The sequence below is a fragment of the Danio aesculapii genome, chromosome 6 (assembly GCF_903798145.1).
Source record: "Danio aesculapii chromosome 6, fDanAes4.1, whole genome shotgun sequence".
Classification (NCBI taxonomy): domain Eukaryota; kingdom Metazoa; phylum Chordata; class Actinopteri; order Cypriniformes; family Danionidae; genus Danio; species Danio aesculapii.
Window position 1 is genome coordinate 9,718,048 of NC_079440.1, and position 23,654 is coordinate 9,741,701.

At 32.8% G+C, this 23,654-nt stretch overlaps 1 protein-coding gene across 2 annotated transcripts in view; it reads left to right on the top strand.

Moving 5' to 3' along the window:
* The window catches only part of erbb3a (erb-b2 receptor tyrosine kinase 3a), a 74,894-nt gene that overhangs the window by 14,004 nt on the left and 37,236 nt on the right, over window positions 1-23,654 (top strand). For both annotated transcript variants that reach the window (XM_056459421.1, XM_056459420.1), the window contains exons 2-5: window positions 16,133-16,290; window positions 17,587-17,773; window positions 22,527-22,652; window positions 23,395-23,457. In XM_056459421.1, the coding sequence (XP_056315396.1) occupies window positions 16,133-16,290; window positions 17,587-17,773; window positions 22,527-22,652; window positions 23,395-23,457 (534 nt within the window). The remainder of the gene's footprint in view (window positions 1-16,132; window positions 16,291-17,586; window positions 17,774-22,526; window positions 22,653-23,394; window positions 23,458-23,654) is intronic.

Consider the following 23,654-nt stretch of genomic DNA (forward strand, 5'->3'; position numbering starts at 1 on the left):
ATAATGCATCTGCGCCCGAGGAACAGGAGTAACCTGTAACTTAAAATGGCCTTTAACTGCAAAACAAAGTCATTAAGCGAGATATGGTTTCTGTGTGTGTGCATGCATGTGTGTTGTCTGTTACACGACTCAATAATGACAATAAATGGTTCAGACTTTAATGTGTGGATTAATTTGTGTGTATTTATGCTCGTGGGAACTGACCTGTCAGGTTTGGATAATCTCTTTGTGACCAAGGCCAAGTTTCTGTTTACCAGGCAGATCTGTTGTGTGTGTGGTTTTAGACCTCCCCTGGCTTTTGTTTTTGGTACCTTTTTCTGTAATTGTGATGTTAACCTGATAGCTGAATCTAGTGTGTGTGTGTGTGTGTATTTTGTGCACGTTTGTTTGAGTTTTGGCGGGTTCCTACACTTGTTTTCGCGCTCTGGTTGAATGGGAGCATTGTGTCATTGTCTGCATGCTTGAGTTCACAGCACACCGAGGGCCGTTCACACCAACTCACTCTTGCATTTAGCACTGAGAACCAGAAAAACTGGCATGCATTTGTATGAACTGAACTTCTCTGAACTCATTTTTTGTCTTTAAGATGCAGAACTCATGTTTGAGATATTTTTATTGTTAAAACATTGTCTAAAAACTGGAGGTTCTAACAATCTTCCACAAAAAAAACGTGTTTATAACTTATGGAGAACATTAATATAATGTGAATGGAATGTTCTAACAATGTTTTAAATAACGTTCTGAAAACATTAATTTAATTTCAGACTGAAGCATTATTAAAACTTTTGTGAATAATCTTATTATATTCAAACATAATGTTAAAACATCATCTAAAAACTGGATGTTCTAACAGTCTTTGACATAAACGTTTTTATAACTTATGGAGAACATTAGAAAAACGTTTTTAGAACATTAATATAATGTGAATGGAATGTCATAAAATGTTTTAAATAACGTTCTGAGAACATTAATATAATTTCAGACTAAAACGTTATTAAAACATTTGCGAATAACCTTATTATAATCAAACATAATGTTAAAACATCATCTAAAAACTGGATGTTCTAACAGTCTTTCACATAAGCGTTTTTATAACTTATGGAGAACATTAGGAAAACGTTCTTATAACATTAATATAATGTGAATGGAACATCATAATAATGTTTTAAATAACGTTCTGAAAACATTACTTTAATTTCAGACTGAAACATTATTAAAACTTTTGTGAATAATCTTATTATAATCAATAATAATGTTAAAACATCATCTAAAAACTGGATGTTCTAACAGTCACATAAACTTTTTGTAACTTATGGAGAACAGTAGGAAAACGTTCTTAGAACATTAATATGATGGGAATGGAATGTCATAAAATGTTTTAAATAACGTTCTGAGAACATTAATATAATTTCAGACTAAAACGTTATTAAAACATTTGTGAATAACCTTATTATAATCAAAAATAATGTTAAAACATCATCTAAAAACTGGATGTTCTAACAGTCTTTCACATAAACGTTTTTATAACTTATGGAGAACATTAGGAAAAAGTTCTTAGAACATTAATATAATGTAAATGGAACATCAAAAATGTTTTAAATAACGTTCTGAAAACATTACTTTAATTTCAGACCGAAACAATATTTAAACATTTGTGAATAACCTTATCATAATCAAACATAATGTTAAAACATCATCTAAAAACTGGATGTTCTAACAGTCTTTCACATAAACGTTTTTATAACTTATGGAGAACATTAGGTAAACGTTCTTAGAACATTAATATAATGTGAATGGAACATCATAAAAATGTTTTAAATAACGTTCTGAGAACATTAATATAATTTCAGACTAAAACGTTATTAAAACATTTGCGAATAACCTTATTATAATCAAAAATAATGTTAAAACATCATCTAAAAACTGGATGTTCTAACAGTCTTTCACATAAGCGTTTTTATAACTTATGAATAACATTAGGAAAACGTTCTTAGAACATTAATATAATGTGAATGGAACATCATAATAATGTTTTAAATAACGTTCTGAAAACATTACTTTAATTTCAGACTGAAACATTATTAAAACTTTTGTGAATAATCTTATTATAATCAATAATAATGTTAAAACATCATCTAAAAACTGGATGTTCTAACAGTCACATAAACTTTTTGTAACTTATGGAGAATATTAGGAAAACGTTCTTATAACATTAATATAATGGGAATGGAATGTCAAAAAATGTTTTAAATAACGTTCTGAGAACATTAATATAATTTCAGACTAAAACATTATTAAAACATTTGTGAATAACCTTATTATAATCAAAAATAATGTTAAAACATCATCTAAAAACTGGATATTCTAACAGTCTTTCACATAAACGTTTTTATAACTTATGGAGAACATTAGGAAAACGTTCTTAGAACATTAATATAATGTAAATGGAACATCAAAAATGTTTTAAATAACGTTCTGAAAACATTACTTTAATTTCAGACCGAAACAATATTTAAACATTTGTGAATAACCTTATCATAATCAAACATAATGTTAAAACATCATCTAAAAACTGGATGTTCTAACAGTCTTTCACATAAACGTTTTTATAACTTATGGAGAACATTAGAAAAACGTTCTTAGAACATTAATATAATGTGAATGGAATGTCATAAAATGTTTTAAATAACGTTCTGAGAACATTAATATAATTTCAGACTAAAACGTTATTAAAACATTTGTGAATAACCTTATTATAATCAAAAATAATGTTAAAACATCATCTAAAAACTGGATATTCTAACAGTCTTTCACATAAACGTTTTTATAACTTATGGAGAACATTAGGAAAACGTTCTTAGAACATTAATATAATGTAAATGGAACATCAAAAATGTTTTAAATAACGTTCTGAAAACATTACTTTAATTTCAGACCGAAACAATATTTAAACATTTGTGAATAACCTTATCATAATCAAACATAATGTTAAAACATCATCTAAAAACTGGATATTCTAACAGTCTTTCACATAAACGTTTTTATAACTTATGGAGAACATTAGAAAAACGTTCTTAGAACATTAATATAATGTGAATGGAATGTCATAAAATGTTTTAAATAACGTTCTGAGAACATTAATATAATTTCAGACTAAAACGTTATTAAAACATTTGTGAATAACCTTATTATAATCAAACATAATGTTAAAACATCATCTAAAAACTGGATGTTCTAACAGTCTTTCACATAAACGTTTTTATAACTTATGGAGAACATTAGGAAAACGTTCTTATAACATTAATATAATGTGAATGGAACATCATAAAAATGTTTTAAATAACGTTCTGAAAACATTACTTTAATTTCAGACCGAAACATTATTTAAACATTTGTGAATAACCTTATTATAATCAAAAATAATGTTAAAACATCGTCTAAAAACTGGATGTTCTAACAGTCTTTCACATAATCGTTTTTTAAACTTATGGAGAACATTAGGTAAACGTTCTTAGAACATTAATATAATGGGAATGGAACATCATAATAATGTTTTAAATAACGTTCTGAGAACATTAATATAATTTCAGACTGAAACGTTATTAAAACGTTTTGGATAATGTTATTATAACCATAAAAAAATCAAGTTCATTTATCATTTTGAATGTACTAAGAACTTTTAAAAAAACATTATATAACTTAATGGGAGCGTTAGGAGAATATTGTTAGAAGATTTGTTTCATGTTTAAGATATATTTACAGAATTATTTTTCAAAAAGGATCCTTGTATACATTGATATACTTTTAAAAAGAGTGCTAATGGAAAAAAAAATATTTAATTTCAAACTAAATACATTTTTTGTCAATTAATTGCATGTTATTGACAAAAAAAAATCATATTTTAAATGTATTTTCTGAATTAATTTAAATGCAATCAGTTGGTGTAAGACTTTTATATGCATCCTTATAAGTGATTAATTTCATAATACTCTTGTCCTTAAAAGAATTAAAATATACCGTCTGCCGAGTTTAATAAAAAGCAACTTAAATATGCATCATTTCTATTGAACTTTGGAAATAATGCATATAAATTTATTTACATTTATAAGAATTATGTTTAAATTTATTACAATTAAAAGTACGTGCAATTTCAAACATTGCATGCTATGGTGAAAATGATAAATTGGTGTACTGCATGACAAGTGCTAATTAAACAATGATTTAAACGTGCTTTAAACAACCCTTTTTTTACATTTTTTAAATAAAGTCTAACTCTAAATAAAGTCGACTCTTTTATTTGAGTGACAAAGAGCCCTATCATACATCTTGTGCAGTGCAGCAGTGATTTGTTTGCTCATTTAAGCCCATTTAAAGGTATTGTTTTCACTTCCTGTGCCATGTTGTTTAAATAGCAAATCTATTTGCGGCCATTTAAGAACCCATAGGTGTGCTGGTCTGAAATTAAGGTGTGTTAAGTTGCATTATTGACACATTGCTGTTTTGATGCAACTAAAATATTCTACGTTATTCACCAACTAAAAGTTGGTCTAAAGTCAGTGGCTAAAATGTTTTGTTATTTACGGACTATATTTGGATATGCACCTATACGCACATACATATTGCATATTCCACACACAGGGATGCAAAGCAGCACACAAATATAAAAAAAATTAAAGGATTTAAATGTAAATTATTATTATTGCCAACATGAAAATAAAAAAATGCTATCTCCTTCCACTTCTTCTTGGGGGGGGGGGGGCTTTGGTGGAATCTGGCACAGTCTACGGTCTGCTTACTATAACCTTGTGCATGAGCAGATCTATTTCCTCGCTAGTAAAGAGTTCAGTTTTTCTTCTTACAAAGTACAGCATGTAAATAGTGAATACACCATGGAATGACCGCATCTCGCTCTTAAAGTAAATGGGAGATTGGATCTGATTGGCTTAATGCACGCTACTGCGCATTTCAGACCATGCATCAGGCACGCAGACTGTTTTTCCCATCCTTTAAATAGCTCAAGCTTAGTTTGATGTGTGCTTTAGACCATGCGCTTAGATCATTAAAATAGTGGCCAAAAAACTTTATACTTGGCACATTTTCTGATTTAACACTCTGCAGGATGTTTTCATTCGCCTAGATCTGTGCTACACACCACATGAAAGGCAGTTTTCAGAAATATACAACTGAAGTCAGAATTATGAACCCCCTTGATTTCATTTTTCTTTTTTAAATATTTCCCAAAAGATGTTTAACAGAGCAAGGAAATTTTCACAGTATGTCTGATAATATTTTTTCTTCTGGAGAAAGTCTTATTTGTTTTATTTCGGCTAGAATAAAAGCAGTTTTTCATTTTTTAAAAGCCATTTTAATGTCAATATTATTAGCCCTGTTAAGCTATATTTTTTTCAATAGTCTGCAGAACAAACTGTCGTTATTCAATAACTTGCCTAATTACTCTAACCTGCCTAGTTACCTTAATTAACCTAGTTAAGCCTTTAAATGTCACTTTAAGCTGTATAGTGTATAGTGCAGGGGTGTCCAAACTCGGTCCTGGAGGGCCGGTGTCCTGCAGATTTTAGCTCCAACTTGCCTCAACACACCTGCACGGATGTTTCTAGAAAGCCTAGTAAGTGCTTGATTAGCTAGCCCAGGTGTGTCTGATTGGGGTTGGAACTAAACTTTGCAGGACACCGGCCCTCCAGGACCGAGCTTGGACATGCCTGGTATAGTGTATAAGTGTCTTGAAAAATATCTACTCAAATATTATTTACTGTCATGAGGGCAAAGATAAAATAAATCAGTTATTAGAAATGAGTTAATAAAGCTATTATGTTTAGAATTGTGCCGGAAAAATCTCTCTTTTAAACAGAAATTTGGGAAAAAATAAACAGGGGGGCTAATAATTCTGACTTCAACTGTATAAGAGGGGCACTTTAAGATCAGAATTGCACTTTATACTGTTACGTGTAGTTATTTTTTCACTGGGTGAGTTATGAAATGACTCTTGACTTGTGTTTGTTAGTTTCATGCGTCTGTTCTGGGGTTTGGAGCATTACGGTTGGAATGCAGTGTTGCTGCTTCCTTTCACTGGCTTCAGTGATCTTAAACCCTGAGGAGAATTACAATGCTCAGAGACTGCTGTTTCACAACACAGGAGAACTAGTGGTGTAGCAACTTTTTAAAAGTGTCTTTTAAAGTATACCTTAAATTGAAATGAAATTAAAGTTGTAGCAAATGAGGTGATTGATACAGTTAAAGGGATAGTTCACCCAAACATGAAAAATCTGTCATCATTTACTCCCCGTTCACTAGTCACGAACCTGTTGAGTTTATTTCTCCTGTTCTCCTGTTTCTCCAGCCTGATCTCACGAGAAAACGTAAGTATTTTACGTTTTGTCAGTTTAGTGGCTAATTCGTACGAATTCGTACGAGTTCAGTCGTATGAAATTATACGATTTTAAAAAGGAGGCGTGGCACCTAACCCCACCCCTAAACCCAACCGTCATTGGGGGATGAGCAAATCGTACAAAAATGTACGAATTAGATCATACGAATTCATACGAATTAGCCACTAAATCAAAAAGTTACGAATTGCCGTGAGATTGTGTTGGTTTCTCCTGTTCTTCTGTTAAGTTAAAGAAAAGTTTTGGAAGGCGTCACGGTTGCTCAGTGATTAGCACTGTCGCCTCACAGCAAGAAGATCACTGGTTCGAGTCGCTGCTGGGCCAGTTGGCATTTCTGTGTGGAGTTTGCAACTGCACCCGCTGCGTAAAACCTATGCTGGATAAGTTGCCGTTTCATTCCGCTGTGGCGACCCGTAATTAATAAAGGGACTAAGCCAAAAAGAATATGAATGAATGTATGAGTGTGAATTCAAGAGTGTATGGGTGTTTCCCAGTACTGGGTTGCGGCTGAAAGGGCATCTGCTGCGTAAAACATAAGCTGGTATGGTAGGCAGTTCATTCCACTGTGGTGACTCCTGATTAATAAAGGCACTAAGCCGAAGGAAAATAAATGAATGAATGAAAAAGTTTTGGGATTTGAAAACCCATTGACTTTCACAGCATTTGTTTTTCCTACTATGGAAGTCAATGGTTACAAGTTTCTAACATTCTTCAGAGTATCTTCTTTTGTGTTGAACAGAAAAAAGAAAGGTTTGAAACCACTCGAGGGTGAGTAAATAGTGAGTAAACATTCATTTTTGTGTGAACTATACCTTTAAATGACAACAAATTAATGTTTTATTTTGTAAGAGGGCCTATTATTTACCAAGATGTAATATATAGGTGTTAAAATAGCTCACAGATTATTTATTAGCACATAATAGATAAGCATTTAATTACGTGTTTGCTTAGTAGGTGATTTTGCTTCGATTGATATTTGCTGCTATAGGAAGTTGTCATTTGTTTACTAGTTTTATGTAAAGCTTGGGTTTGCATTTGAATTTGTACTTTAACTGCACTTATTTGCAAATTAGAAGAGTAACTATTGGATTTAGAGACAAAGTATTTATAAACTGTAGTCACGTAAAGGGATAGTTTACCCAAAAATCGCCTCTTTTTACTCACCGAGTGGGGTCAAGTTTTTCGATTATGTTCAGTAATGTGCCTTAGTAAACCAAATTGATATAAATAAATGACATTAAATGTATACATTTTATTCAATTACATATAAATTATTAATCAAACTTGTTAATATGTTTTCAGTGTTTTGAGAGATATTGAGTGGTTCTCAATGACATTTGTGATATTAAATAAACCTATTAAGGGAAACATGTTTTGTGAACACTTACACTGTCTATTGGTGCTCTAGATTTGCCAGTTTCAAACTGCTGAATTAATATTTTTTTGGTGCAAACATGCATTCACAATGGTATGGACCATTACAGGTGTGGTCAAACGTATATTTAAGTTGTCTATCATTTTAATTATTAACATTATTTAAGATACAGATCACAGCAAACTATTTCTTAACTATTAAAGGGCTGACCCCCCCATACATCTTATTTGGGGGGGTTGGGGGGGGGTCAAGCATTAAGTGGGGGGGGTCAAGCATTAATTGGGGGGTACAACCCCTCAAACCCCCCTGTACTTCCCACCCTGGTTCCAAATCTTTATACATTTATTTTTAATATTTTGAAGAATGTTGAAAACCTGTAACCACTGACTTCCATAAGAGGAAAAACTAATACTATGAAAGTAAATGGTTACAGGTTTTCAGCAATCTTCAAAATGTCTTTGTGTTTAACAGAAGAAAGAAACACATACAAGTTTGAAACAAGTACAGGGTCGGTAAATGATGACAACTTTCCTTTTCAGGTGAACTATCTCTTTAAATGCTTTTATTTTCAATTTGCTGCATTCTCCTAATGATGATTAGCTTGATACCTTTCTCATTTGTATTTCGCTTTGCATAATATGGTCTGCTGAACGACTTAATGTAAAGGTAAATATTATATGATGCTACAAATGCCCCCTTTTGAGTGAAAAAACCCCAATGTGTGTCTCTTTAAATCCTGCTCCCACTCCCTGTACCAGAGTGCAGAACCTTTACATTTTTGGATTTACATCTTTACATCTAAGTGCATTTTAAAAGCTTTCTTAACTTCCTTATATATTTAGTTTGTACGTATTATTAATAAGTAGTAGTATTAAGTTAAAAGCATTACAAGTTATCCTTCAGAAATAGTGTTTATAATAGCAAATAATTCCATTGGATTTATGTTGTCACTTTGCAGATTTTTTTCATGCTCAAATAGAAACTATACACATTAATGGAAGCTGTACATGTAAAAAGCCAAATAGAAGCCCTGAAATCAAAATCTCTTGACTGGTTTGTAAAGTCTAAGCCTATTTTGACATTGCTGAGATCTCTACTGAATGTTCAGACATTAGTGAAATTAAAGATTAGTAAAGCTAACTGAGTGTGTTCTCAGAACAAAGGGCTGGGCGATACGGGCAATAAATTATTAATATTATATCAGTTGATATTGATAATTATCATGATAAGGGTCAAATCTTTTTTGTTTGTTTTGCAAAAGTTGTAGAAACAAGTCAGTTAATCAATCATGGCAACATTTTCACTATTTTGAATGTTTTGTCTTTTAGAAATGACAGCAGCTTGAATGGTGGTTGAGATACAGATCCATTTTTAAAGAGTAAAATTGAAATATAATGACTGAGTTAATATTAAACTTAAGCACTGCACTGTAAAACTGTAAAACTATCCATAAATAAGCGGTTTTACATATTTTGTGATTCATTTTTTTGTTTTCTTATTAAAAGTTTTATTGTTTTCGTTTTTTTAATAAGTTTATTTCTGCTTTTAAGTTGCATTATGGGACTTTGATCTTTTTTTCCAACAACTTTTAAACTTGAAAAGTTGAAAAAAGTGACTTTTATTAACATTTGTAATAGTTTTAGATATAGTAATAGATATATTGTCTGCCTTGGTGTTGAGTATTACAGTACAAAACTTTGTAATAAACTTATTTCTTATACATTATATGATTTCAAACTACTAAAAAGTCAATAAGGGGCGACACGGTGGCGCAGTGGGTAGCACGTTCGCCTCACAGCAAGAAGATCGCTGGTTTGATCCTCGGTTGGGTCAGTTGGCATTTCGGTGTGGAGTTTGCATGTTCTCCCTATGTTGGCGTGGGTTTCCTCCGGGTGCTCCGGTTTCCCCCACAAGTCCAAAGACGTGTGGTACAGGTGAATTGGGTATGCTAATATTGACCATAGTATATGAGAGTGTGTGTGTATGGATGTTTCCCAATGATGGGTTGTGGCTGGAAGGGCATCTGCTCCGTAAATCATATGCTGGATAAGTCGGTGGATCATTCCGCTGTGGCGACCCCAGATTAACAAAGGAACTAAGCTGAAAAGAAAATGAAAGACACTTTGTTAAACTTTAAGCTGGATTTTCAACATCAAACGTCAACAGAGCAGAGATCAACATGCAATAATGCAATTCATAACCATAAATAAATAGAAAACACTTTTTTTTAAAAACTTTTTACAGTGTTTGGATCATGTCAACCACAGATTCATTTATGTTCTGTGAGTGTGTGTTTGCTCTTGAACATTTCTTGAGCATTTCATTGCATTTACTGAAGGAGAAGTTTGATAAGGTTTCCAAATACAGCCTGGAAATACACACATTCTTCTGGAAAGCGTTTCAACACAATGTCTGACCCATAATCTCACCTGAGTGGCTGGACTGAACACCTGTTTGCATTTCATATGCTGGATAAGTTGGCGGATCATTCTGCTGTGGCGACCCCAGATTAATAAAGGAACTAAGCTGAAAAGAAAATGAAAGACACTTTGTTATGCTTTAAGCTGGATTTTCAACATCAAACATCAACAGAGCAGAGATCAACATGCAATAATGCAATTCATAACCATAAATAAATGGAAAACACTTTTTTTTTTACTTCTTACAGTGTTTGGATCATGTCAACCACAGATAAATTTTTGCATTAACATTAGTAATTAGCAACATTCAATTGTTACTAACATTCATTTAAGTGTTCTAGTCATTACAGATATAAAATAACTTTATATATATATATATATATATATATATATATATATATATATATATATATACAGAATATAAACATTTTATTAAACATTTATCATACTTTTTACTCGAGTAAAATATTACCTACATTCCTAGTTGGGCATAAGTTTCTGACGGTATGATAACCTTTGGATAAAAAAATCACGGTATCACAGTATTGCTGCTTTAAAATATGTTTTAAATGTCTGGGTAAAAAACAATAACAACTTGAACACAATATATTTCATTTTAGGAAAAATTGAAAATATTTTGGAACAGTAGGCTAAATAATTAAAACACATCATTGACCTTTTCTGTCTTCATTCCTTTCAAAACCACATTAAAAAACCTTACATATACCTTGGGAACCGTATAGCAGATAATTTTAGGGGTTTTAAAACCTTTTTCCAAACCGCAGTAAACCTTGGAACTGGTTATCATCCCATGCCTAGTTGTAACCTATTTGAAACATTAACAAAACATTTTCAGAACATCCTTTTTTTATTTAGCTGCATGGCTAGACATTTTCCTTGAGACCATGCAAAAGCTCAAAATGTTTTACCCTTAAAAATGCAAACTTTAGGTTTGACTAATGCTTCGAAGCCGTTTCTGACATTACTTGCCTTTCCTGTCTCTTAGCTAGCCATTACAGCATGCCTCAAATCAAGATCTTATCAGTTCAAGTTCCCAGCACAGGTATCTATAGTATGGCATTTGTGTGTATCTGTTAAAAGCAAGACTGTGTTTGCTTTAGTGTGTATTTTGCACTGAGAGAAAATAGATAAATCCCAGTATCTCAGTGTTCTGTGAGTGTGTGTTTGCTCTTGAGCATTTCTTGAGCATTTCATTGCATTTACTGAAGGAGAAGTTTGATAAGGTTTCCAAATACAGCCTGGAAATACACACATTCTTTCTGGAAAGCATTTCAACACAATGTCTGACCCACAATCTCACCTGTGTGGCTGGACTGAACACCTGTTTGCATTTCACAAGGGACTTTTAAACTGATTTGTTGCACTCTGTAACGTTGTTAAGGGTTTATAAGTGTGTTATCAGTAAGTCCCTGTGCTTTTCGGTTCATTTATGTAAAACGAAGCAGCACAATATAATGTTTCATCATCGATATCGCATCGTGAGCATATGCAGCCCATCGCAGGATTTATAGCTGACCAAGCACCACAGACTTACTGCAGAGTTTAATGGTGAAGTATAGAAGGGATACAGCTGCAGATACTCACATTAATATAGCATAGTTTTTTTGACACTGTATGACAATAATTCATATTTTTATATTACCGTGAGGGTTGTGGTGGTGATATGCGTTATTAAAATACAATTTAATGCATAATATAATAAATAATATGTATAATACTCTGTAAAATAACTGTTTTTACATTACCGTGAGGGTTGTGGTGGTGATATGCGTTAATAAAATACAATTTAATGCGTAATATAATAAATAATATGTATAATACTCTGTAAAATTACTGTTTTTACATTACCGTGAGGATTGTGGTGGTGATATGCGTTAATAAAATACAATTTAATGCGTAATATAATAAATAATATGTATAATACTCTGTAAAATAACTGTTTTTACATTACCGTGAGGGTTGTGGTGGTGATATGCGTTAATAAAATACAATTTAATGCGTAATATAATAAATAATATGTATAATACTCTGTAAAATTACTGTTTTTACATTACCGTGAGGGTTGTGGTGGTGATATGCGTTAATAAAATACAATTTAATGCGTAATATAATAAATAATATGTATAATACTCTGTAAAATTACAGTTTTTACATTACCGTGAGGGATGTGGTGGGGATATGCATTACTAAAATACAATTTAATGCGTAATATAATAAATACTATGTATAATACTCTGTAAAATTACTGTTTTTACATTACCGTGAGGGTTGTGGTGGTGATATGCGTTAATAAAATATGATTTAATGGGTAATTAATAAATAATATGTATAATACTCTGTAAAATTACTGTTTTTACATTACCGTGAGGATTGTGGTGGTGATATGCATTACTAAAATACAATTTAATGCGTAATATAATAAATAATATGTATAATACTCTGTATAATTACTATTTTTACATTACTGTGAGAGTTGGGGTAGGGTAAGTATTAATTAAAAATAATATAATGGGTAATATAATAAATAATTTGAATAATACTCTGTATAATTACTATTTTTATATTGTTGTGAGGGTTGGGGTGGGGGTAGGCATTAACAAAATATAATATAATGAGTAATATAACAAATAATATGTATAATACTCTTTATTTACTGCTTTTACATTACTGTGATCGTTAATAAAATACAATTAATGGGTAATTTTTGAATAAATGATATAAATAATTTTTATTAACCATCAGCTGTGGCTGTATCCCTTCTAGCAACAACCGAGTTTAACCAAAACAGAGTGAAAGTTTATCATTTGCATGTGTTTTTGCAGAGCTTAAAGGATTCTGGCACAAACATTGTGTTTGTAACTTTACTTGAGATTAGTTTTATTTAACTTTTTACACTGTGAATGCACTATGCAGTGTTATTTTACACTTAATTATTTAGTTTCTGTTTTTGGGTATTGTTAGACTCCCCAGAAAACTGTAAAGCACTGTTTATTATGATAGAATTAAGCATAGAATTTATCTTGTAATATGTTTATTATATTTTATGCACGATTCATTCCACCACAAACCACCCTAATCAATTAAAATTAATTCATTGTTTCCAAATAGTGTTATTTATCTGATGAATCTGGATTCATATCAAAATATACTGTAATTTACCATTTTTCCAAGACAGCTTTAAAATGAAGAGGTACAATATATTCAACACACACTGAAAAAAATAATTCAAAGACGATTCCTTGGATTTACTCAATTTTTTTAAGTTAGGTGGTTGTAAACAATTTGTTTGGGCTAAATTTAAACAAAAAAATTAAGTTGAATGTTACTAAATTAATTTGTTTGTTTAAATTCAACACAAATAAATTGTTTGAAACAATTTTGCAGACAACATTTTTTCAGTGTAGGCTCATTCTGAAAACGTAGCCCTTTATACATTTCTGGAGATCGTGAATTATGTAGCCAGAAGTACGTATGGCTGCATTTTGTCTTTAAAAGGTACGATTCCAGAAAGCAGGTAAAACAAAATCAAATGGCAAAAAATAAATAAACAAGTAAAGAACTGGGTGAAAATGTGGTCAAATCTGAAAACCTGGTAAAAATAAGGCTGCCGCCAGGACTTTTCATTTTCTGAATTGCTTTTGAAAACTGTTGGTTGGGTCTAGGGAAGTGAGTGGGCACTGGTCAGTCAGTGCTTTTGAAAACACTATTGGTTGGGCTTAGGGAAGGAGGAGGGTGGGTCAGTCGATCGGTCAGTCATTCAAAGACAGCGAATTATGTAGCCAGTAGTACGTATGTCTGCATTTTGTCATTAAAGCAAACACTACACTGACGTCGTTTCTTTTCATGCTTATCAGCTGACTGCTTACCTCCATGTGGACATCTTTCCCACTGTAACCAGTTTCTCCAGTAGCTCAGAACTTACATGGCCGGACTTGAAATGGAGAGCGGAGTTGACTATTGCTTGGGTTTAGGGCAGGGGGAGGGTGGGGGAATCGGTCGGCTGGTCAGTCAGTCAGTCAGTCAGTCGACAGCGGCCTCTGGTGGATTTACGAGTGAACAGCAGGCACGAATGGCACTCACCAGAGAAATTTGAGATCTCAAAAAGTGTACACAGCAGCCTCTGGTGGATTCGCGAAAACAAAAACAAGCAAAAAAGTACCTCCCGGGATGTAGTTGGTGCTCTCCAGAAATGTATATAGGGGTATATTTTCAGAATGAGCCTGGGTTAGATATAGAAACTGGATTTCTATAAGTGTGGAATTTGCTGCAAAATCATTTTTAGTTAAATCAAATGAACTTTTCTTGTCATCTCAATTTACATCAATCAAACTGACAAAAAATATTAAGATAAGTTTTGTATAACTTATAACGTGTAGCTTAAAAACTTTGATTGTCATGACTTTTTGTCATATCATTTTTATACAGTGACACACTGTATCTTGAGCTGCAATTATGTGGTTCTATTCTTACATGCTGTATTACTGAACCTGAGCTTAAAGGGTCATGAATGGGCAGTTTTCCCAGAAGAACACTTTGTCTTTGAGTTTTAATGTGTAAAGGTTCCTGGGGCCATTTCTGAGTACCTCTTTGAGTATTAGCCATATTATGTTTTCCTAGAGTCGCACCTCAGTAATGGTTTGTTTTGACCATGGCACATTTGAACCAAGGACAAAATTTGAAATGCAAAGTAGCTTCACCTCAGACTCCCTCAGAGCTTTTTAAAAAGGTGTAATGTGCAGCCGCTCAGACATTGTTGTAAATAATGAGCTCTGACAAGTAATTGTTTTGATGATGTACAATTGCTAGTTATTGTTTGACTAATTACAATGTTTGTTACAACATAAATACAAAAAAGTATTTAATATTACTTAAGATCACTGTGTGCTGTGTAATTTATTTTAGCAGTCATTAAAGCACCATGCAAAGATCTAAGGACAGTAAAATTTTTCTTTAAGGAAATTAATGGTATGACGTTCATTCAATTGATCAAAAGTGAGTTCCCCCCAAAATATGAAGCAGCATAACAATTTTCACTGCTGATAATAATAAGAAATGTTGAAAGGCTCTCTAAAGGACACCAAATGATGCTTAAAATTCAGCTTTGCGTCATAGGGATAAACTACACACTAAAACAGGGGTGTCCAAACTCGGTCCTGGAGGGCCGTTGTCCTGCAGTTTTTAGCTCCAACTTGCCTCAACACACCTGCAAGGATGTTTCTAGAAAGCCTAGTAAGAGCTTGATTAGCTAGCCCAGGTATGTCTGTTTGCGGTTGGAGCTAAAATCTGCAGGACACTGGCCCTCCAGGACCGAGTTTGGACACCCCTGCACTAAAAGATTTGCAATAAAAAGTAATGACAATATATGTTTTATGTTACATTAGCTTAATTTATAAAGTTAATCAGGTTTCAACTTATTTTTTAAGCTAAACATATTTAAACTTGATGTTTATGTCAGCTTAATTGGTGTAAGTTACAATGACTTGTAAAGTTAAAAAGGTTCAGCTTAAAAATTTGAATGAGCAACATATTTTTGTACAGTGTGTTTATAAATAAAATTACAGAACAATTTTTCTGTGAGGAAATGAATGGTATAAAATGCATTCAATTGATCAAAAGTGAGTTCCCCCCAAAAAAAATATGAAGCAGCAAAACAATTTTCACTGTTGATAATAATAAGAAATGTTGAAATGCTCTCTGAAGGACACTCGATGATGCTGAAAATTCAGCTGTGCATCATAGCAAAAATTATGTTGATGGATAAATTGTAATAATACATCATACTTCTATTTAACTGGCTTTTAATCTAATAAATGCAGCTTGAGAGCATAGAGACTTCTTTCAAAGACATGAAATGAGTAAATGCATGTGCATTTGTGTTAATAACTTCACTCTTTCTCTGTCTCTCTCTGCAGTTGGAGTGTGTACAGGCACTCAGAATTTGCTGAGTGTGACAGGAACCTCTGAGGTCCAATACAAACTCATGAAGGAAATGTACACAGGTTGCCAGATTGTCATAGGAAACCTGGAGATCACACAGATGGAGCACAACCGCGATTTCTCATTTCTACAGGTGGGATGAATATACCATCTTTGTAGTTTTTACAGTATATACCTATAGAGTGCACCTGTGCATACCCACTTGATCAATGGCATTGGTTCCAGGAGCTTTTTTTAGGGATGCACTGATATTGAATTTTTTACTGATACCGTTAATCGATAATGCTTTCGATTTGGAGGCCAATATATTAGCCAGTAAACATAAATATAATTTTTTTCTACATTTTCTGCATGTTTGAAAAAAGGGAAAACATGTACAGGGAACAACTGGTTTTAATTTTAAAAGCACAACTTTAGAAGAGTTTGAACTGATCTCTGAACTTTAACATTAATTAGCTGTTCTTTTCTTTGACCAACTTTCTTTTATAAATATCTAGTGCCTGACAAAAAAATTGAACCAAGCAACCAAGTCAATGAACATTAAAAAAAATTAAAATACCAGTAAAATATTTTGAAAAAAACAGACAACAAACAAGTGAAGTGGTTCAACCAGCGGAAATAATACATAATTTATGGGCTTTAATATATCAGCCTAATTTTGATATCAAACCAATAACAGTAACATTAAAAATAGCATTTATTGGCTCAGATTGATATCGCCACCAATATATCATGGAGTCCAATTTTTTTCATTCATTTTTGCCATAGGAATTTAAAAAATCTTCAAATTTTGCAAGCAATGATCCAAACAAACCGGCTAGAATGAGTTTCAACGGAGTGTGTGGAGCTTAATACTATATACTATAATACTATTTTTCCATCACATTTCTAAACATAATAGTTTTAATAACTCATTTCTAATAACTGATTTGTTTTATCTTTGCTATAATGACAGTAAATAATATTTGACTAAATTTGACATTTAAAGGCTTAACTAGGTTAATTAGGTTAACTAAGCAGGTTAGGGTAATTAGGCAAGTTATTGTATAACGATGGTTTGTTCTGCAGACTATCAAAAAAAAATAACCATAAAGGGGCTAATAATTTTTGACATTAAAATGGTATTTAAAAAATTAAAAACTGCTTTTATTCTATCCGAAAAAAAGAAAAAAAACAAATAAGAAAAAATCCAGAAGAAAAAATATTATCAGACATACTGTGAAAATTTCCTTGCTCTGTTATACATCATTTAGGAAATATAAGGGGGGCTAATAATTCTGACTTCAACTGTACTGCACAATAGAGACCAGTGGATGAGTTTTTACACTCCTGTAACCCTGCAGTTGCTCTCTATAACAAACAAAAGTGTGAATAAAGTGTGTCTGTAATGTTTTATTAACTGAATATGTAACTTCATCTCTCCCCACAGTCTATCCGTGAGGTAACCGGCTACATCCTCATCGCCATAAACCAGTTCAGACGTTTGCCGCTGGAGCAGCTGCGGGTCATCCGGGGGACGTCTCTGTATGAAGATAAATTCGCCCTTGCTGTCCTCGTCAACTATCAGAAAGACGGAGTGCATGGACTGAAGGAGCTGGGCCTCACACACTTGACAGGTGACACATTCTCACCCACAGAAACACATTCTGTTATAACACCTACGTGCTTTAACAACTAGACACTTTAGAGGGTGTGGTGTAAAGAGTGAGTCAACGGACGGAAAAAAAGATTTGCGCCATGTGTGCTTCGTGAAACCTTTTGTGAGCATCTTTGTTGGAATTTTTGTCTGTTTTGCTTCTCTTTTAATGCTCATTTTGGCAGTGTTAATGCAAACAGTATTTACTAGGGATGTGACGAGATCTCAGGCTATGAGATCTCATGAGATTAAATCGCGATAAGATTTCTCATCGAGGTGAGTTGTGATGTTATGATTGAGTGTGAGGGGGAATTTAGCATTGAAGATTGGAGGCAGGATTGGATTTGAACCGCACATCAAGTGCTTTGCACACACCTGGCAAGCAACCTGGTCTGCCTCTGTATTGCCCGTCACTCGTTTGCTTGGGTGAATTTGACGTACCTGCTTTTTTAACCGGAGTTCAAAGATTGCCGCATCCAAAAGCAGAGGCTGCTACAACTGCAGAACACAAAGTAACCGGTTCACAACCATGCGATGGAATAGCACTTTAGATATGCTTAAACAAAGGCATAATCGTCATAAACAGAAATCAAATTAAGGCATGTGGAGTATTCCTATTTCAGTCGCATTATTAAAGTGCAGTACAGGCATGTAAACACCGGAATCAAATTATTACTGTCATGTGGAACTTTAAGCCGCATTTTACGACAGGATAAGCCATACACAGATGATTGGTGGACACTATTCTCTGCACCTACCGAGTCAGTGTCAGTAAAGGACCACAAACACCCGCAAGTTTGACCCTTCGAGTCAAATAGTCTGAATACTTAGGACCATGTGATATTTCCGTATTTTTTTAAAACAAATTTGTAAAAGTGTCAACAATTCTGTGTTTTTCTGTCAACTTAAGTGATTTTAGCAAATGGTTGCATTAGAACAAAGAGTGAAAAAATTAGTCTGAATACTTTCCGTACCCATTATATATATATATATATATATATATATATATATATATATATATATATATATATATATATATATATATATATATATATATATATATATATATATATATATATATATATATATATATATATATATCAAGAACCAGACAGAACTGTTGTATATATATATATATACAACAGTTCTGTCTGGTTCTTGAGTCTGATTGGCTGATAGCTGCGTGATATTCAGCAAATAACAGCACACGTACAACCTCTTCACCTTTCACTCCTGTGTATTACTCCACCCACAACAAGCAACAAGCAGAGGGCACTCTTACAGTTTAACATATATTGCTGGTGTTGGGCAACATAATGTACTTTTGAGATTTTTTAGTCAAGAATGTAGTTGTTTAGTGTGCAACTATGCAGTTAATTTAGAAGGATAGTGACTATTTTAAAATATTTATAATTTCGGAACATCGAATTCAGTGCATCTTCCGCCATCAGCCTGTCTGAGCAGAATAAAGAAACTGATGGTTGACGTTCCACCACAAGATGGCGACAGAGACCCCATAATAAGTCCTTAGATGGAGAAAAACCTCAGCGTTTTCTCAACGTAAGTTTCAAACTACAGCTGAACGAATCATTATAAATTAGATACGTGACATTCTGAGTCAATCTCTCTCTTTTTTATATGCGTAGTGCTGTATTTATTGCACAGAAACGGGTAGTGTTTGCTTTGCGCTGGCTTTTTCTGCGTAAATTTTTGTGATGTTCTGATTGCAACAGAGAAATACTGGGAAATCTCTGTAGATTGGTGGCATTTCATGCCGTTCAGCCTTATAATCTCAAAATGTGTGCAAAATTACCGGTTTTGGCATTACTTTAGACATTATGCTAAAGAATCATTCAAACACTAGCTCTAAAGTGACGATTGTGAATGAGCAATGTTTTCTGCTGTTCTGACGGTCAGCTGCAGATGTGTATGAACAATGGAAGAAAGGGTCATACAAAAGGGTTTTTGAGAGTCTCCATGTTTGATTTTCATTTTTACATACAGGATTATGCCATCGAACTGTTGTATAAAGGCAATATCACAAGAGTAGCAGTGCGATATGGCTGTATATCATTATATATATATATATATATATATATATATAAATATAAAATACTCATGCATATTTTATATAAATACAAACTTTATATTGGATGCGACTAATTGCAATTAATTGTTTGACAGCACTGTAGTTAAAATCCTTAAAATGAACACAATTTCAATTCATACCTGGTGCTGGTAAAGAAATCAATGTCAGGGAAAGTGTAAGAAACTATTAAAATATATATATAACTATTTTATAATGTTTTTGTAACCTTTTCAATTCAGCACACAATGGTTAAAGAAACCACTTGCATGCAATTGGGCATTCAGTCATCTTAGACCAGCACATACTTTCTAACTGCCTTGAGCGCTTCATAGCTTGAAGAAAAATCCTATAATGTATTGTTCCTTGTGATGAATTCCAGTAGATTGACGTTAGATGGCTACAGTTAGACTAGAGCATGTCTCGACCTGCTTCAGCAAACAACACACATCTAAAGTGAAATTCAAGCCATGTAGTTTTATCTTTCCATTGTGTGTCTCCGAGTGTGTGAATCAATGAACATGTTTGTCATGCTTCCCAGTGCCCTTCCTCTAACCTCCCGCTGATGCCATTGTGACTCAGTGTGTAGAATCAATACGAATGTTACTTATTTTTCAAATGAATCATGGTACATGTCTTTATTAAGAGAGTTTTCTAGGTCAAAATCTCTGCTTGAGTGGGATTGGTTCCTCAAATGGAGTTCATTTTGGAAAACACCTTGAATGTCTGAGCATTTGCCAAACAAAACAATTATGTCAGCTAATTTATGGTGAAGCACTACTCAGATATCATAAATTAAATTAGAGGAAATTAGACAAACTTTTTATAAAACCCTTTTTCTGTTTGTGGGTCAAAGATTTCCATTTTGGTCCCTGCCCTGAGGAAAAGGATTTGATGGTTTTACTAGATTTTTTTAGGTACAGTGGGTGACACTTTAAAAGGAGTATTACCACCGCCGTACTAAAAGAGTAAGAACGTGTTTTAGGTATAACCCCAGTTTGCAACTATGCAGCCAGGGGGCACAAAGGGACGGGATGCGAACGGACAGAAATATACAGTAGCTGTAAAACCCTGCTTCTTGTGAATGAAGATGAAATAATCAGACAAAGCATTATAATTCCTTCATTAATCATTAAAAACTTGTTAACAAGCTTTATTATCACTGTAAATGTGTAAAGTGGATTGAGGATTCAATTTGGAAAGTAAAATTAAAGAAATAAAAGACAACTAAAATGAACGTACAAACATAAATACAAATATATAGGCCTAAATAAATAAATAACTAAATAAGCATTGTTTTAGACTAAATATAGAGAGATGTACTGTGTTTTTTATTTTAAAGTGATAGGACTAAGACAGTCAATGAATAAGCTTTTTCATTTACGTTTTCATTTACAGTTTTCATTTACATTTTCCTTGTTGATTATAGTTTACTGTCTCATTTTATGTCTCAATTACTGTACATAAATAATAAATAAATAATTAAATAGGCCTAAGTAATTAGTTATTTAAAGACAGTGGTTTGCAAACAAATTGTATGGGCTGAATTTAAACAAAGAAATGAAGTTGAACATTACTAAATTTCATTTGTTTGTTTAAATTCAGCTCCTATTTGCAACCACTTATCTTAAAACATTTAGTCAATTCAATTAATCATTTTTATCCAGTGTGAATCAAATTTTTATTTGCATAGAAAGGATATTAAATGCGAAAAGTAGTCTAATTGAATGCTTCAATTAACACTTGTGAAACAAAAGTGTCAGTATAGGGACACAGTATTTATGCAGAAGCGAATCAACACACATATAATGATGATCTGCGCTCATAATATATATATATATATTCTTTGCTTTTTAATTACTTATGATGCAGAAATACTGAATACGAGGCCTTAATATGTCATAAAATGATTCTTGTTTGGGTGGTATAGTGGCTCAGTGGTTAGCACTGTCACCTCACAGCAAGAAGGTCTCTGGTTCGCGTCCCGGCTGGGTCAGTTGGCATTTCTGTATGGAGTTTGCATGTTCTCCCCGTGTTTGTGTGGGTTCATTCTGCTGTAGCGACCCCTAATGAATAAAAGGACTATGCTGAAGGAAAATGAATGAAGGAATGATTCTTGTTTTAAATATACACTAAAAAAAAAAGATTTTGCTACTTGTTCGAACTACTTACAGAAAATGAGTTGAAACAACACAAATTTTGAGATTTATTAAGGACAACATAATTGTTTTATGTTCAATGCACTTACATTTGTTAAGTTAACTTAATCGATATGTGTATCGATATAACATAAATTAATTTTCTACAGCGTACCTGACATTTTTGGGGGCAAATAAACCACTGTTACATTAAATGACATTTTAGCAGCTGTCTTTCATAAATCATGATAACAGTGATTATTTTTTGCTCAGAAAAAGCAGGACACATTTGAATTAATATAAGCTTTATACTAAGAATTTTAATGTATTAAAGCATATTAAAGTACACTTTGACTGATAAATATCACTTGATTTCATGGGTGGCACGGTGGCTCAGTGGTTAGCACTGTCGCCTCACAGCAAGAAGGTCAACAAGAATGAATGAATGAATGAATGAATGAATGAATGAATGAATCATTGTCATTTAAATTTCTTAAATTCTTCTACAGAGATCCTGGAGGGTGGCGTACAGATCATCCAGAATAAATTCCTGAGCTACGCACCACAGATTAACTGGCAAGACATTGTGAAAAACAGTGGAGCAGAAGTCATCATACAAGACAATGGACCAGAAGGTAATAAGGTCAACAGTACATGCATTTATTATTTTCACATATTCATTATAAAGTTTACGGTCAGTAAGATTTCTTAATCTTTTAAAATCATCTCTTATGTCCAATAAGGCTGCATTTATTTGTGAATTTGTGAAATATTATTACATTTTGAAATCATTCAAAATAATATATTATTTAAAAATATATATTAATTTAATTTCTGAGGCAAATCTGCATCATTACTCTGGCCTTCATTGTCACTTGATCCTTCAGAAATTATTGTAATATGCTGATTCGGTTCTCAAGAAACGTGTATATTCATTGTTAATGTTGTAAACTGCTTAATATTTTCATAGAAACTATTAGACATTTCATCATGTGAACAGAATTTACTTGAAAAAAAAAAGAGTTTTATTTGCACCAAAAAACTCATCGTTGCTTTCTTGATTGTGTTATTCATCAAGGATGCTAAAATTTATATACGAGTAAAAAGTCTTACTGACCAAAGATTTTAGTACATATTAATGATAGAGATATGTAATGTTTAATTTAAATAATCAACTGTTGTATGAGTTTTATTTATAGCTATTGAGTTCTAGGTTGCTTAATTTGTTTTATATATTTAGATTTATAAAGTATGAATACATTTTTAAGATTTGACTATTCTATTGGTTTTGAATGTGTAGATAAGTAAATAGAAAGACTATTACTTTGGCTGATGATCTTAAGGAAAAATCTAAATTATTGTGGATGTTTTGATTAGTTCCCTGTCATGAGTCTTGCGGGGGTCCATGTTGGGGTCCAGGAAATGACACCTGTCAAATCTGTAAGTCCCCAGAAACTCTCACACACACACACACACGCATTCATTCATTTATTTTCCTTCAGCTTAGTCCCTTGTTTATCAGGGGTCGCCACAGCGGGATGAACCGCCAACTATTCCAGCAAATGTTTCACGCAGTGGATGCCCGTTCCAGCCGCAACCTATACACCATGGCCAATTTAGTTTCACACACACACACA